Source organism: Nycticebus coucang, chromosome 10, assembly GCF_027406575.1.
Source record: "Nycticebus coucang isolate mNycCou1 chromosome 10, mNycCou1.pri, whole genome shotgun sequence".
NCBI lineage: Eukaryota > Metazoa > Chordata > Mammalia > Primates > Lorisidae > Nycticebus > Nycticebus coucang.
In genome coordinates this window covers 18,458,028-18,473,052 of record NC_069789.1, presented here as the reverse complement: position 1 = coordinate 18,473,052, position 15,025 = coordinate 18,458,028, and the positions used below count along the sequence as shown (strand labels likewise).

Genomic DNA, 15,025 nt, shown 5'->3' with positions numbered 1-15,025 from the left:
CTCAGTACCGCCCTCGGGTAGAGTGCCGTGGCATCACACGGCTCACAGCAACCTCTAACTCTTGGGCTTACACGATTCTCTTGCCTCAGCCTCCCGAGCAGCTGGGACTACAGGTGCCCGCCACAACGCCCGGCTATTTTTTTGTTGCAGTTTGGCCGGGGCTAGGTTTGAACCCGCCACCCTCGGCATATGGGGCCGGCGCCTTACTCACTGAGCCACAGGCGCCACCCAGGGGCAAAAACTTTTTGGAAGTGCTGCAAAGGAAAAATACGGACATAATAAAGCAGCCCTTGGAAACTGAACTCTTCTCGTTTGATTAGAAAGGATTTAATTTGCTAGTGAAATAGCTATACTTTGGTGGCTATCATGATTGATACTATTAAAGGGAAACAAAATATATAACTTGTAGACACTATTAACACCTATTCAAGTTGCTTTTTAGAGTCAAATAACGAAAGCATGGAAGGAGCAAATTAAAGTACCAGAAGAAAAGAAAATCCAATTTGCAGCACATTTCCACAGAATGCTTCTTCCCCCACTCCCCATCCTGCAACCCTTGTTTAAAGAGTATACTTCTTCCATCTAGGTTTGTTCCAAATTAAGATGTGCTTTTCATCCATTTAACTGCAGATGCCTGAAATGCAAATAATTCAACATTAACAGAGACTAAGAAATCCTGGCCCCCAAATTACCTAGTGAAATTGCTTTCCTGAAGAGCAGAGTGGCCTCGAGGGTATTGTTCCAAATTAAGATGTGCTTTTCATCCATTTAACTGCAGATGCCTGAAATGCAAATAATTCAACATTAACAGAGACTAAGAAATCCTGGCCCCCAAATTACCTAGTGAAATTGCTTTCCTGAAGAGCAGAGTGGCCTCGAGGGTAGTAACACTACTGCAGCAACTCTGTCCTTCCTCCCGGCTGCTTCCCTAAGAACTGGTTGGGATTAACTTAGAAATGCACCACACTGAGAGGAACCTTGGCAGTCAGCACAGGCAGGATGCAGGCCCCGCCACATGCTTTGTGCCACTCAGCACCGGTTTTCATCACCTATACAAACCACCAAGGACAAGCTCTGTGCCAGGCCTCTGGAGACGCTGGGGAGAGACGTGGAGGGGTGGGCACGGCCCGTCTGTGCCATGACCTGGGAGACACTGGGGAGAGATGTGGAGGGGTGGGCACGCCCCGTCTGTGCCAGGCCTCGGGAGACGCCGGGGAGAGATGTGGAGGGGTGGGCACGGCCTGTCTGTGCCAGGCCTCGGGAGACGCCGGGGAGAGATGAGCAGGGGTGGGCACAGCCCCATCGGTGCCACGACCTGGGAGATGCTGGTGAGAGATGTGGAGGGGTGGGCACGGCCCCGTCTGTGCCAGGCCTCGGGAGACGCCGGGGAGAGATGTGGAGGGGTGGGCATGGCCATGTTTCCCAGAGCCCAGTCTCCAGGAGAAGAAGCAGAGATCAGCATGAGTACAAATGGCCACGAACAGACCTTAGGGGATGTAAAAGTGCAGCGGGGGGAGAGAGAGATTCTGACAAGCCCACCCATGGCGGAGGCACAGTTTGAGAAGAGCTTTGATGTTTTAGTGGGTCTTTGATAAGCACAGGTGCTCCAAGATAGAAATTTTTCCCTTCTGTAATAACCACATTTTCTAGACCAGAAAGGCTGAAAATGTGGAGGAGGGGTGGGAAGAAAGAGCACTTAAGGATCCCTTGAGTCAGCAGCCCAATTACGTCAAAATCTATCCCTCCCTCCTCACTGGGCCCGTGGGCCAGTAGCCACATGGCTGCAGATGTTTCAGACCCAACAGGTGGTGGAAAGGTGCTTTTATCTGTTCTCAAAGTGCTTTTTAGGAGAGAGAAACCCCTGGAGATCTTTTCCTCACCTTTCATTGTTGAAACTTGGGTCACTTGTCCACTCCTGAATCAACCCTGTCAACAGGAAATGAAGTTGGCATCCTCATGGTCAACCGGCCCTTCTTTGGATGAGATCTGCACCTCCCGAGGTAAGAGGCCAAGAGCGGAATGGATATAACTGAGAAAAATCAACGTTCTGAATGTGAGGAAGAAAGGGAGTATCAAGGCTGTGTCTGCAGCGGATAATGTCTACCTACTAGACCAACTATGACAATTTCACTTGGAATTAGGAAAATCCATTCTGTCACTGAGAATGTTGATCAAAAAGGAAGAAGCTGAGGTCAATAATAAAATTTTAAGGGTTTAAGTGAGCCAAAGGGAAGATAGCTGCCCAGGAAACCCAGATCCTAGTAACCTTGGATATGAGTTTCCTTACACCTTTGTTATAAGCAGATATAAAAAACATTTTCCAATAGATTTAGGGGGTGCAAGTATGTTTTGTTACAAAGATGAATAGTATAATAGTGGAGTTAGAGCTTTTTGTGTACCTGTCATCAGAATAGTGTGCAATAGATAAGTTTTGATCCCTCATCCCTCCTCCTCTTTTAATAGTTTCCAATGTCCATTATACCAGTTCATGTTCATATAAACCCATCGTTTAGTTCCCACTTGTGAATGATAACATCATGCTTGCTTTTGAATTCCTGAGATACCTTCGCTGAAACTGGTCTCCAGTTCCATCCAAGTTGCTGCAAAAGACATCATTTCTTCCCTTGTTGTGGCTGAGTAGTATTCCATGTAGATACATACCATATTTTCTTTTTTTTCCTTTTTAGTATGACAATTTTTTTTTTTTTAATGTCAGGTTAACATGAGGGTACAGATAGGTTACATTGTTTGCATTTGTTAGGTAAGGTCCCTGTTGTAGTTGTGTCCTGCACCCAACTGAATAAAGCAACTCTGTCCTTTTTCTCCAAGACTGCTTCCATAAGAATTGATTGGGATTAACTTGGAAATTACTGTGCCATATACCTGTACATTGTGCCCATTCTATGGAAGCACACTAATCTCCCTCCTGCCTCTTTTCTCTCCTTCCCTCTCCCCTGCCCCAATTTGAATTAAATTGAGTTTTTCTCTTATGTGGTTGTGTATTTGTTTATCTACTGGCTAGTAATGAGTACATTGGATACTTCCTTTTCCATTCTTGAGATACTTTACTAAGAAGAATATGTTCCATCAGGAATGGTGGCTCACTTCTGTAATCCTAGCACTTTGGGAGGCCAAGCCAGGTGGATTGCTTGAGCTCACAAGTTTGAGACCAGCCTGACAAGAGCAAGGCCCCATCTCCAAAAATAGCCAGATGTGTGGCAGGCGCCTGTAGTCCTAGCTACTTGAGAGGCTGAGCCAAGAGGACTGATTGCTGTGAGCCATGACACTCTACCAAGGGCACCAAAATGAGACTCTGTCTCAAAAAAAAAAAAAAAAAAAAGAATATGCTTCACCTCCATCCAGGTTGATATAAAAGATGTAAAGTCTCCAATTTTTTCAATGGCCGAATAGTATTACATGGTATACATATACCACAGTTTGTTAGTCCATTCCTGGGTTGACAAGCACTTGGGTTATTACCACATCTTGGCAATTATAAATTGAGTTGCAATAAACAATCTAATGCAAATGTCCTTATGATAAAGTCTTTTATTTTCCTTTTGGGTAGATTGCTAGTAATGGGATTGCAAGATCAAATGGAAGGTCTATTACAGAACATTATCTGAAGAAGACAGATGAAAGGCCAATGAAACATATGAATAAATGCTCATCATACCTAATAATCAGAGAAATGCAAATCAAAACCATCCCAAGGTATCAACTAACCCCAGTGAGAGTAGCCCACATCATAAAGTCTCAAAGCTGCAGATGCTGGCGTGGATGTGGAGAGAAGGGAACACTTTTACACTGCTGGTGGGACTGTAAACTAATACAGCCTCTTTGGAAAGAAGTATGGAGAATCCACATTTTCTTTATTTACTCATCAATTGATGGGCAGTTGGGTTGAGTCCATAGCCTTGTTGCTGTGAATTGTGCTGTGATAAACATTCAGGTACAACTCTCTTTATGATATAATTATCTCTTTCCTTTGGGAAGATACCCAGTAGTGGGATTGCTGGATCAAATGGTCTCCTTCTAGTTCTTTGAAGAACCTCCATACTGTTTTCCATTAAAGTTGTACTAATTTACATTCCCTCTAACAGTATATAAGTTATTGTTTTTTGGCTTGTTAATAATGGCTATTATGACACCAGTAAGGTGGTATCTCATTGTGGTTTTAATTAGCATTCCCTGATGATTAGTGATATTGAACTTTGTTTCATATATTTGATAGCCATTTGTTCATCTTTTGAAAAAAATCTGTTCATACATTTTGGTCTCTTCTTGAGCAGTTATTGATTTCATGTTGATTTGTTTGACTTCTTTGGAAATTCCGAATTTATTTTTGTTGTTTGTGTATTTGCTTTGGGGTCTTAGTCATATATTCTTTGCCTAGGCCAACATCCAGAAAAGTTTTTCATAAGTTTCTTCTAGAATTTTTATGGCTTCAAGTATGACATTTAAGTCTTTAATTCACTTTGAGTTAATTTTTGTATATGGTAAGAGATAGGGATTCGGTTTCATTTTTCTACATGGTGGCCAGTACCATTTATTGAACAGGGATTCCTTTTCCTAGTGTACATTTTTGTCTGTTTTGTCAAAAATCAGTTGGTTATAGCTATATGATTTTATTTCCAAGTTCTCTGTTCTGTCCTATTGGTCTATGTATCTACTTTTATACCAGTACCATGCTGTTTTGGTTACTGTAGCCCTCTACTATAATCTGAAGTTCATAATGCAAAGCCTCTAGATTTGTTCTTTTTACTTAGGATTGCTTTGACTATTCATGCTCTTTTTTGGTTTCATGTGAAATTTAGGATTTTTTTTCTAGTTCTGTTAAAAGCAACATTGATATACTGATGGGAATTATATTGAATTTGTAAATCAACAGGCAATATGGACATTTAAACAATGTCAATTCTTCCATAAGCATGGGATGTTTTTCCATTTATTTGTGTCATCTATGATTTCTTTCATCAGTTTTGTAATTCTCTTTGTAGAAATCTTTCATATCCTTGGTTAAATATATCACTAAGTTTTGTGGGTTTTTTTTTGTTTGTTTGTTTTCAGCTATTATAAATACTATTGAGTTCACCTGACTCTCAGCTTGACTATTGGTGTATAAAAATGCTAGTGATTTGTGTATGTTAATTTTATAAAGTTAGAATTTATTGGATTTATTTGTAAATTCTAGGTGTCTTTTGCAGGTGTCTTTAGCATTTTCTAGATACAAGATCGTATCATGAGCCATCAACAAATAGGATAGTTTGACCTTCTCTTTTCTGATTTGCATATGCTTTATTTTTTTGTCTTGCCTGATTGCTATAGCTAGGATTTCCAGTATTATGTTGAATGGAAGTGGTGACAGTGGACATCCTTGTCTTGTTCCAGTTCTTAGGGGGAATGCTTTCAACTTTACCCCATTCAGTATGATGTTGGCTGTGAGTTTGTCAAGTGCTTTTATTATTTTGAGTTACATTCCCTCTATGCCTAGTTTGTTGAAGGTTTTTATTATAAAAGTGTATTTAATTTTATTAAGTGCTTTTTCTGTATCTATTGAAATTATCATATGGTTTTTGTTATCAATTCTATTTATGTGGTAAGCCAACATTTATTGATTTGTATATGTTGAGCTATCCTTGCATTCCTGGAATGAAACCCATTTGATCATAGTGAATTATCTTTTGGATGTGTTGTTGGATTCAGTTGTTAGTACTTTGTTGAGGATTTTTGCATCTATGATCATGAGGAATATTGGTTTGTAGTTTTATTTTTTTGTTGTGTCCTTTCCTTGTTTTGGTATCAGAGTGACACTGACTTAATAGAATGAGTTATGGAAGATTCCTTTCTTTTCAATGTTATGGAACAGTATCAGAATAGGTGCCAAATCTTTGTAGGTCTAATAAAATTTGGCTGTGAATTTTTCTGGACCCGGACTTTTTTTTTTTTTTTTGATGGGAGATATTATTTTTATATTATTATTACTGTTCCAATATCACTACTTGTTATTGGTCTGTTTAGGATTTCTATTCTTCTTGATTCAACCTTGGGAGGTTGTGTTTCCAGAAATTTATCTACTTCCTGTAGACTTTTTAGTTTTTGAGTGTATAGATGCTCAGAGTAGTCTTGGATGAGCTCTTGTATTTGTATAATATCAGCTGTAATGTCTCTTTTTTCATTTCTGATTGATCTCATTTGGATCCTTTCTTTTTTATTACTGGTAATTTGGCTAATGTTCTATTAATTTTGTTTATCTTTTCAAAGGTTCAACATTTTTATTTTGTTGATGCTTTGTATCCTTTTGGTTTAAATTTTGTTCATTTCTGCTCTGATGTTTGTTATTTCTCTTCTTCTGTTACCTTTGTGTTTGTTTTGTTTTTATTTTTCTAGTTTCTTAAGGTACAACACTTGGTTGTTAATTTGTGGTTTTTCTATCTTTTTGCTACAGGCATTTAGTGCTGTTAGACCTTCCTATTACTACTACTTTTTCTGTATCCAAGAGGTTTTGGTAGCTTGTGTTGCTTTTGTCACTCAGTTTGAAAATTCTTTTGATTTCCATCTTGATTTCCTCCTTAACCCAAGGATTGTTCAGCAGCAGATTGTTTAATTTCATGTATTTGTGTAGTTTTGAGAATCCCTCTTGGAATTAATTTTTCATTTTATTCCACTCTGGTCTAAGATTTTTTTCAATTTTGTGAGACTTGTTTTGTGACCTAACATATGGTCTGTCTTGGAAAATGTCCATGTGTTGATGAGGAAAATGTATATTCTTCAGTTTGGGGATAGAATGTTCTTTAAATGTCTGTTAGGTCCATTTGTTCTAGAGTCTTGTTTAAGTCCAGTATTTTTTTGTTGATTTTTCTGCCTCAGTGATCTGTCTAGTTCTGTCAGTGGGGTGTTGAAGTCCTCAGTTATTATGATGTTGCAGTTTATTTCTTTTCTTAAGTCTAGTAGTTTTTTTTTTTTTTTTAATGAATCTGGGAGCTCCAGCATCAGGTGCATGGTTATTTATATGTATCTTCTTGTTGAATTGACCCCTTTTACCATTATATAATGAACACCTTTGTCTTTTTTTTTTTTTCTGTTGTGGATTTAAAGTCCAATTTATCTGTTATAAGAATAAATATCCCTACTGAAGGAAAGTACTACCAAATCTAAAAAGGGGGGGGAGGGGACCAGCCATGTAGCAGCGCCTCTCGCTCCCTACCATAAGAATGTGACCTTTTGTAACTGTTCCAGGAAATAGCCCCGAGCTAAAGCAGATACCCAGTAACCGGTTCTGAGAAAAGAGCTAAGCAAATGTTTAACTGCTGATCTTGTCTTAAGACAGATGAGTAATGAACCAGAGTTCTTCTTATCTGGAAAGCCCCTGCTATGTCTGCTATCCCTCCCTACTTTGTGGTTTATGCCTTTATAAGCTTGTAAAACCTGCTGTTCGGGGCTTGACTCCTCTGCTCCTGAAAGAGTTACGAGTTAAGCCCCAGCATGCTGGAATAAAATCCTCTTGCTGATTGCATCAAGTGTCGTCTCTTGAGGTTGATTGGGGTCGTCATCGTTCAGGACAGAGTGGGGGGTCCTGCCCCAAGTCTTTCACTACTTGCTTTTGTTTTTCATTTGCATGAACTATTTTTTCCAATAGATTTACCCTGAGTCTTATGAAAATCCTTATTAGTTAAATGAGCTCCTTGAAGACATTGAATATTCAGGTTGTGTGTGTTTTTTTTAATCCATTTCAGAAATCTATATCTTTTAAGTGGGTCATTTAGACCATTTGCATTCCATTTCAACATGTTGATTGCTATCTAGGTCCTTTGTTTTCTGCTTTATGTTACTGTTTTATAAGACCTGTGGGTTTTTACTTTTGGTTGTTTTTAGACTGTTGAGTATTGATCATTCTGTTTGATATATAGAGCACTTTTAAGTATTTCTTGTAGGGAAGGTCTAGTGGTAACAAATTCCCTTGGTATTTGCTTGTCTTGGAAAGACTTTATTTCTCCTTTATTTATAAAACTTAGTTTTACACTTTATAAAATTATTGGATGATAGTTATTTTGTTTCAGAAGACTAAGTATAAGGCCCCATCCCCCTCTGGTTTGTAAGGTTTTCTCTGAGGCATCTGCTTTTAGTTTGATGTGTTTTCCTTTTTAAGTTAATTGACGCATTTGTCTCACAGACCGGTAGGTTTTTAAAGGCAAGATTTGTACAGGAAGTGAGCTGATGTAAAGTTGTCAGAAATTCTTATTAATTAGTAATTGGCTATACATTTTTAAGCTATAGGGCATGTGTTATTGTGTCTGTGTGGCATTGCTAGGTTACTTTATGGCTATTTGCAGCAATAGCAAGAAGTTTAATGATATGAATACATGGTTCAAGGGGAACATGAAATGTGATTGAGGTCTGTCATTTCTCCCATTGCTAAAATTTGGGTCATATGTCCACTCTTGTGCCTGATAATTTAAAAGGACTGGCCTTCCTCAGATAAAAGTTCTTATCTTTTCTCAAGAACAATAGTTCCCAATGTTAGCTTCCTCTAATTCAATTGAGGACCCACAAAAGAAGGTGCTGTCCCAGCAGGTCTGAGGCCTGGAAAGGGACTCTGCTTTTTGGGTCTGTACTCATGGACTTCATGTGCTAACAGAATGGTACAGTGGAATGACTGGGCTTTCCTGACTGCCACATGTAAACTCGCTCAGTACACAACACACCAAGAACTTGCCTGTGTGGTTACCAAGGCAGGGGCACAAATAGGTGTGGGCCTTCCAGAGCCTTCTGCCCAGTGAGAAAACATTCACCCCAATAAAGTGGAATTTGCTAGAAGAGATTTATCAGTGGAGAATGTGTTTCACAGCAAGTAACAATAAAACCTGGCACTGGTACTTGAACACAGAGAGCTAGTCTATATTTTACTAACCCCATGAGCATGGATGGGGAACTTCTAAAACTGGTGTGGCTGCTCACTCATGCCATCAAGCATCTAGGACATGTTGACATCCAAGTGACCCCATGTAGTTGAGGAAGCCTGGTCCCCCTGAAGCATGGTGTCCAGAAAGGCAGGGCACAGGCCTTACCTACCACTGTCCCTAAGCCTGGGCCGTGGGATCCTTTCCATGGTGGTGAGACCCAGGTCAGATCATACTTCTTACCAATTCTGGTGAGAGTTTGATACCTTGACATTTTATCTAAGGACCAGGCATGCAGGAAGTCTCACCAAAGACTAAAATATATGCAGTTTATTATAGTACCAACATTAGCATGTATACACAAGCAATTTAAGACTAAGTATGGTGAGTTCAGTCACTTATTTTTATTGTGTTTTTAGAGGTTTAAGTTAATGAAGATTACAAGCTATTGATTATATCTCTATGATCTGGGCACATACAACAAGTAAATAACAACATGATTTTAGCATAAATCCTACTCTTTCCTATACTAGTAAGGAATAGATGCAACTGCAAGAACAGTGAAACTCCAAATAAAAATAACTTAAGTAAGACAGGTTTTATTTCTCTCTCCCTCCTGGAACCAGACAGTCCAAACCTGGTTTATTTCCTTTACTTCCTAAGTCTGAAGGGACTCAGGCTCCTATTTTGTCACTTTATCAAGTGTCGTCCTTAATCCCAAAGCCACTGCATGTCCAAAGTGGCTGCTTCAGCTCCAGTCATCATATTACAGCCTATTCCAAACAAAAGGAGTTAGGAAGGGAGAATAAGGTTTTATTTCAGTATTTTTTAGAATTCTTTCCAGAAGTTGGATATCTTTCTTGTTATATCCCACTGGCCAGAATTCAATTATGTATATATAAAAATTTGCAAGGGATAGGGAAGAATGGAGTCTTAACTCTGGGTAGACATATGAGCCTGGCTAAAATTCAGTGGCTATATTAACACATGCTAAAGGAAGATGGGGACAACTAGAAACATTGGCTTCCCCTCCTTAGTGATTCCCTAAGGAGGGGAAGCCCTCTGATAAGCTGTGAGGAAGTCCAGCTACAGATTGCATTTCTCCTCATGCCACATCTCAGCCTCTGTGATTCTCTTCTGCGTCCTGTGGGGCAACCCATCCATGCAGATGGGCACTGAAACAACATTTTCCTGTATTTCCAAGAAAGGGGAAGTGGGAGGCTGAAGCTTTTTTTTTTCATTTAAGATTTATTTATTTATTTATTTTTTTGGTAGAGACGGAGTCTCACTGTACCGCCCTCGGGTAGAGTGCCGTGGCGTCACACGGCTCACAGCAACCTCTAACTCTTGGGTTTACGCGATTCTCTTGCCTCAGCCTCTCGAGCAGCTGGGACTACAGGCGCCCGCCACAACGCCCGGCTATTTTTCTGTTGCAGTTTGGCCGGGGCTGGGTCCGAACCTGCCACCCTCAGCATATGGGGCCAGCGCCCTACTCACTGAGCCACAGGCACCACCCGGGAGGCTGAAGCTTTTTAAAAGAGACATGTTGCACCCCCACCTCACCTTTAGAGGCATGCAGGTTATTATGTCTAGATGGGCTGAGCTGGCTTGAAGGACCCCAAAAAAGACAGATATTTGCGACTTCTGTTCCTGAATTGGCTACATAGAATCAACCTGGCATTTAGGGAGATTTAATTTTCTTGTTAAATCTCTCTGAAGTGCAAGCTGCGGATTCTTATTAACAGGACATGGCTCCCTTCCTTCTGTGTGTTCTTTCTCTTTGCATAGTTTTAACAGTGGGGATGTGGCATGGCCTGCTCTTGCTTTTGACAGAAAGACAGCAGCTTCTGGGTCATGGAGCATTTGAAAAGGGCTCTCCCACTCTGCTGAAGTCTTGGGCTGTGACACCCGGCTGGATCAAACAAAGAAACCCCTCAGCATCCGGTGAGTTTGATCTTTAATTAGTACCTGCCTTATACACAGGTTCTAGGACCTCCTCCTACCCTCTCTTAGCTTTCTAGAATTAGCAGGGTGGACCTGGAATTCCACAGGGAACCGAAAAGGACATGGTTACACAAATAAGAAAATAGATAAAATTTCTAAGTTTTGCCAGTGGCTTTGCCTTCATACAGAGATTCCCAGAGCACCCAGCCTCAGTGCCACCTGCTGTGGCCTGTGCTCTCTCCTCAGAAGTCCATGTCCTATGCAGAGCCACACAGCAAGGCTGGCCACTCTTCGCAGGTGGGTAGTAGAAACTTTATCTATCCCTGTTTCCTTCTTGCTTTCCAACCACCAAGTGTGGTGGGCCATACTTCAGGGGCAGCTGTAGAAAGATCGCCCTCCAAGAGACATGAATAGAACTTTCTCTAAAGATGACAGACGAATGGCTAACAAACACATGAAAAAATGTTTATCATCTCTATATATTAGAGAAATGAAAATCAAAACAACCCTGAGATATCATCTAACCCCAGTGAGAATGGCCCACATCACAAAATCTCAAAACTGCAGATGCTGGCGTGGATGTGGAGAGAAGGGAACACTTTTACACTGCTGGTGGGACTGCAAACTAGTACAACCTTTCTGGAAGGAAGTATGGAGAAACCTCAAAGCACTCAAGCTAGACCTCCCATTTGATCCTGCAATCCCATTACTGGGCATCTACCCACAGGAAAAAAATCCTTTTATCATAAGGACACTTGTACTAGACTGTTTATTGCAGCTCAATTTACAATTGCTAAAATGTGGAAACAGCTTAAATGCCCACCAACCCAGGAATGGATTAACAAGCTGTGGTATATGTATACCATGGAATACTATTCAGCCATTAAAAAAAAATGGAGACTTTATATCCTTCGTATTAACCTGGATGGAAGTGGAAGACATTATTCTTAGTAAAGCATCACAAGAATGGAGAAGCATGAATCCTATGTACTCAATTTTGATATGAGGACAATTAATGACAATTAAGGTTATGGGGGGGGAAGCAGAAAGAGGGACGGAGGGAGGGGTGTGGGGCCTTGGTGTGTGTCACACTTTATGGGGGCAAGACATGATTGCAAGAGGGACTTTACCTAACAATTGCAATCAGTGTAACCTGGCTTATTGTACCCTCAATGAATCCCCAACAATAAAAAAAAAAGAAAGATCACCCTCGCTGAGCTCCCAGAACTAATCATGGACAGCACCCCATCTTGGCAGTGGCTGTGTCATGGGGCACATATCCAGTCTCCTCTGGTGGGATGGGGGTGGGGGAGAGCAAAAGGTCTGAATCCTGCCTCCTGTAAATTAGTGTTAATTTTCTTAAGAAAATTCTTTTCCTTTCTAATTTTCACTGGGCAAAGAAAAACACCCGGATCATTACTTCAAGCCTAGATTCCCTCCAGAGATTTCAACTCTCTGTTTTTCTTAGAACATGGTTATTATGCTCCTGCATTTCTGTATAGAAATTCCTCGTGGATCTATTTCTTCCATTTCTCAGGCTCATAGGATGATTCCCTGAAAACCATACCAATTAACTTTGACTTCGACCTGGGCGCCAGCACTGCATCTCATGGGGATCAGATTTTCTAAACCACAGACCAGAATGCATGCCCAGATGATGGGTGGCTTAAATTCTGACAGATCTTGAAATTTCGGACATTTGTTTGACAAATCCCTCAGGTACAGCCATTCAAGACCATGTTTTGAGGGACTTTACCCCATGTCATGAAAATAGCAACATTTGTGGATACTGGGAAGTGGTGTTCTTGGCCTGGTAGAGGCAGTGTAAACTGGCCACCTGCAGACCAGGTCTTGTCCTGTACCTTCTTCTAGAAGAAAGCGGGAAGCAGAGGGAGATATTCCCATCCTTCCTGGCTTCAGGGCTGGCCATGTGACAGACTCTGATGGATGAGGTACAATCTGAAATTTCTTCTTCTCTAAAAGAGTCACCATAGAAGGCTTTGTCTTGTCTGGCTTTTTCCTGCCTGGAATTCAGACTCAAAGCCCAGGAGGGCCAGCCTGAGGTTAGAAGCTCCTCAGAAAAAAAATTTAGAAAGAGCCTGAGTCCTTGAGTTCTCTGCTGAGCCATCCCACCTGTCCTGGACTGCAATTCCTGTGACTCAAGTATGTTGTTGCTCTACAGACCAGGGTTTATTTTTGTGGATATAACCAACAGCATAAAACAGGTTTGATAGGTAAGAATTTTAGTCATTTTCAGCAAGTGAGGGGAGCCCTGGGTATATTCCCCAAAGCAGTGTCTCCCCAAGGGAAAGTGACATGGGGTTTTTGTGGGGTGGTAGAGAAAGGAAAAGATGTGCCATCACATGCAGGGGCAGTTTCCCTGATACTCGCATGGTCTGTTCCTCATGCTAGCCTGTGGGTCACACGTGGGACTTCAATGTGATGAGGAAGTTTCACTCAAGTTCATCCATAGGCTGCTGGGGTCTATCAGGGGTCAGTTTCAGCCAGGCGAGTCGCCAGAGGCCTGGTAAACACAGGCTGCAGTACAGGTGGATTGCTCAGGTTGACTAAATTCCTGTGGTCTCTAGAGACCTTCGCTTTCTACTTACAGTGTAAGATCAAGAACACTCTTTCTGGTTAAGCTTGGGCCAATTAAATGTTCTGTTAATTCCCGCCAAATACCAGCAAATGTATAGCTCTTTGTCTAGAGATAATGGTTACATCACTTTCTTGGTGCCCACAGCACTCCCATGGTAATGCTGGCATCCACATGTGTCCTGGCCTGGCACCTGGGCTCGACCAGTGTGCTCTCTGCCTCCTTAAGAACTAGGAATCTGGAGTTATCAGAAGCTCAGGAAACTTTTGCAACCACCTCACCCTCCCTCCACATTTTCCAAGTTGCGAGTTCAACTTCCCTTAAGAAGATGTGGTTGAGAATCTGACAGAATATCAGCATGCCCCCAGGAAGGCACATGCCCCCAGTCTCAGCAAGGCTCCGCTTAGGTGGGGCAGCCTCCCTGTTCCTTCAGCAGCCCTGTGGCACACACTCATGCGTGGTCTCAGGTAAATGTCTCTTTTCTAAAGGAGAGAAACCCAGTTTTGAGTTCCCTGGAAAGAACTCTTAGTAATTTTCTAAAACCCTTTGAGGAGTCCAGAGGCAAACAGAACCCTCGCAGATGACCTTTCAGTGCCCCTGAAGTTGGCCGGCACACTCGGCCCCACTGAGCCTGGGCTATCTGTCTGGGCCTCATCAGAGACCTAGGCTGAGGAGGCCTGACCCTCAGGGATCTCCACCATCCAGTCCCATCACGGTGGGCCCAGTATGTACATCAGGAGAGACACCTGTCCACAATGTTACCGTGTCTTCTCTGTGTGGACCCTGGGGAGAAATATGTCGCAAAGTCTAATAGGAGGAGGAAATGCTCTTCTCCAAGGAACTGGCTACATTTTATCTTGTGAACAGGATGTGGATTGAGTTCATACCACCATGCTGTCATGACCCCTATCGCCCTGGTCTCAGTCCTTGCACAAAGGAACCAGACATCACGTGGATTAGAAGTACAAGCTTGCAAGAGGCAGGCTAACCTTGAATGCAGGGTAGCCCTGAGCAACCTCCACAGTAGCCTTCTATTGAGATGGTGGGGGGAGTATTAGACAATGACTGCATGCTTAAGGATTGCCATGGCTGGGCCGTTCTCTCCGCAACAAACACCTGAGGACAAATTGCCCGAGGGTCCACCCCCCAACTGCAAATCATCTTGCTCAGAGGTCGTCGGGCTCTAGGTGTCCTCTGCATTTCCCCTCTCTAGTGTTTTCAAAGACATTTCTGGATAGGCAAGGGAGAAATTTTGTTGTTGGTTATTTCAGCCGTTATTCTCACTGAGGAGCTCTCCTTCCTGCTAAGCAAAAAAACAAAAGGGCATCAATGGAACTAACCTGGGTATAAAGGAAATTACTTTAGCCAAAGTAGGCATAGGGGAAAACATTTCCCCTTTGTGCTAATCAGCACCCAACTATGTGCTATGTGTTGACCCGTAGGGCCCATGACGCTTCCATGGGAAGTATTAACAACCACCCGAAGTTATGTTAGGTGGGGAAAGGACTGTACCGAACTCAGACCCTTTCCAAAGAGCAGTATAACTTTAAGTAAAGATCAGGTGCCCAACTGAAACAAATATAAA

The 15,025-nt window shown here is 41.8% G+C and overlaps 1 protein-coding gene across 9 annotated transcripts; it reads left to right on the top strand.

Annotated features, from left to right (window-relative positions):
- Positions 1–815: 815 nt before the first annotated feature.
- Positions 816–11,563, top strand: LOC128597362 (uncharacterized). 9 transcript variants are annotated; one of them, XR_008383253.1, is made up of 4 exons: positions 816–2,000; positions 10,734–10,844; positions 11,091–11,141; positions 11,331–11,563. XR_008383253.1 is itself a non-coding variant. In XM_053607690.1 (4 exons), the coding sequence occupies exons 1-4, from the start codon at positions 1,778–1,780 to the stop codon at positions 11,471–11,473; spliced, it is 492 nt and encodes a 163-aa protein (XP_053463665.1). In that variant the 5' UTR covers positions 816–1,777; the 3' UTR covers positions 11,474–11,563. The 9 variants fall into 9 exon arrangements, 1 of the variants encoding a protein (XP_053463665.1); XR_008383251.1 differs by having other exon boundaries at positions 11,033–11,141; XM_053607690.1 differs by having other exon boundaries at positions 10,689–10,844; positions 11,412–11,563.
- Positions 11,564–15,025: the final 3,462 nt, after the last annotated feature.

Bases quoted from the DNA above. Each gene is read 5' to 3' on its own strand.
- LOC128597362 (XM_053607690.1), top strand. From the start codon at position 1,778: ATGGCTGCAGATGTTTCAGACCCAACAGGTGGTGGAAAGGTGCTTTTA. The intron at 2,001-10,688 runs GTAAGAGGCCAA...CTCTTTGCATAG, and splicing joins TGAGATCTGCACCTCCCGAG to TTTTAACAGTGGGGATGTGG. The intron at 11,142-11,411 runs GTGGGTAGTAGA...TCAAAACTGCAG, and splicing joins AGGCTGGCCACTCTTCGCAG to ATGCTGGCGTGGATGTGGAG.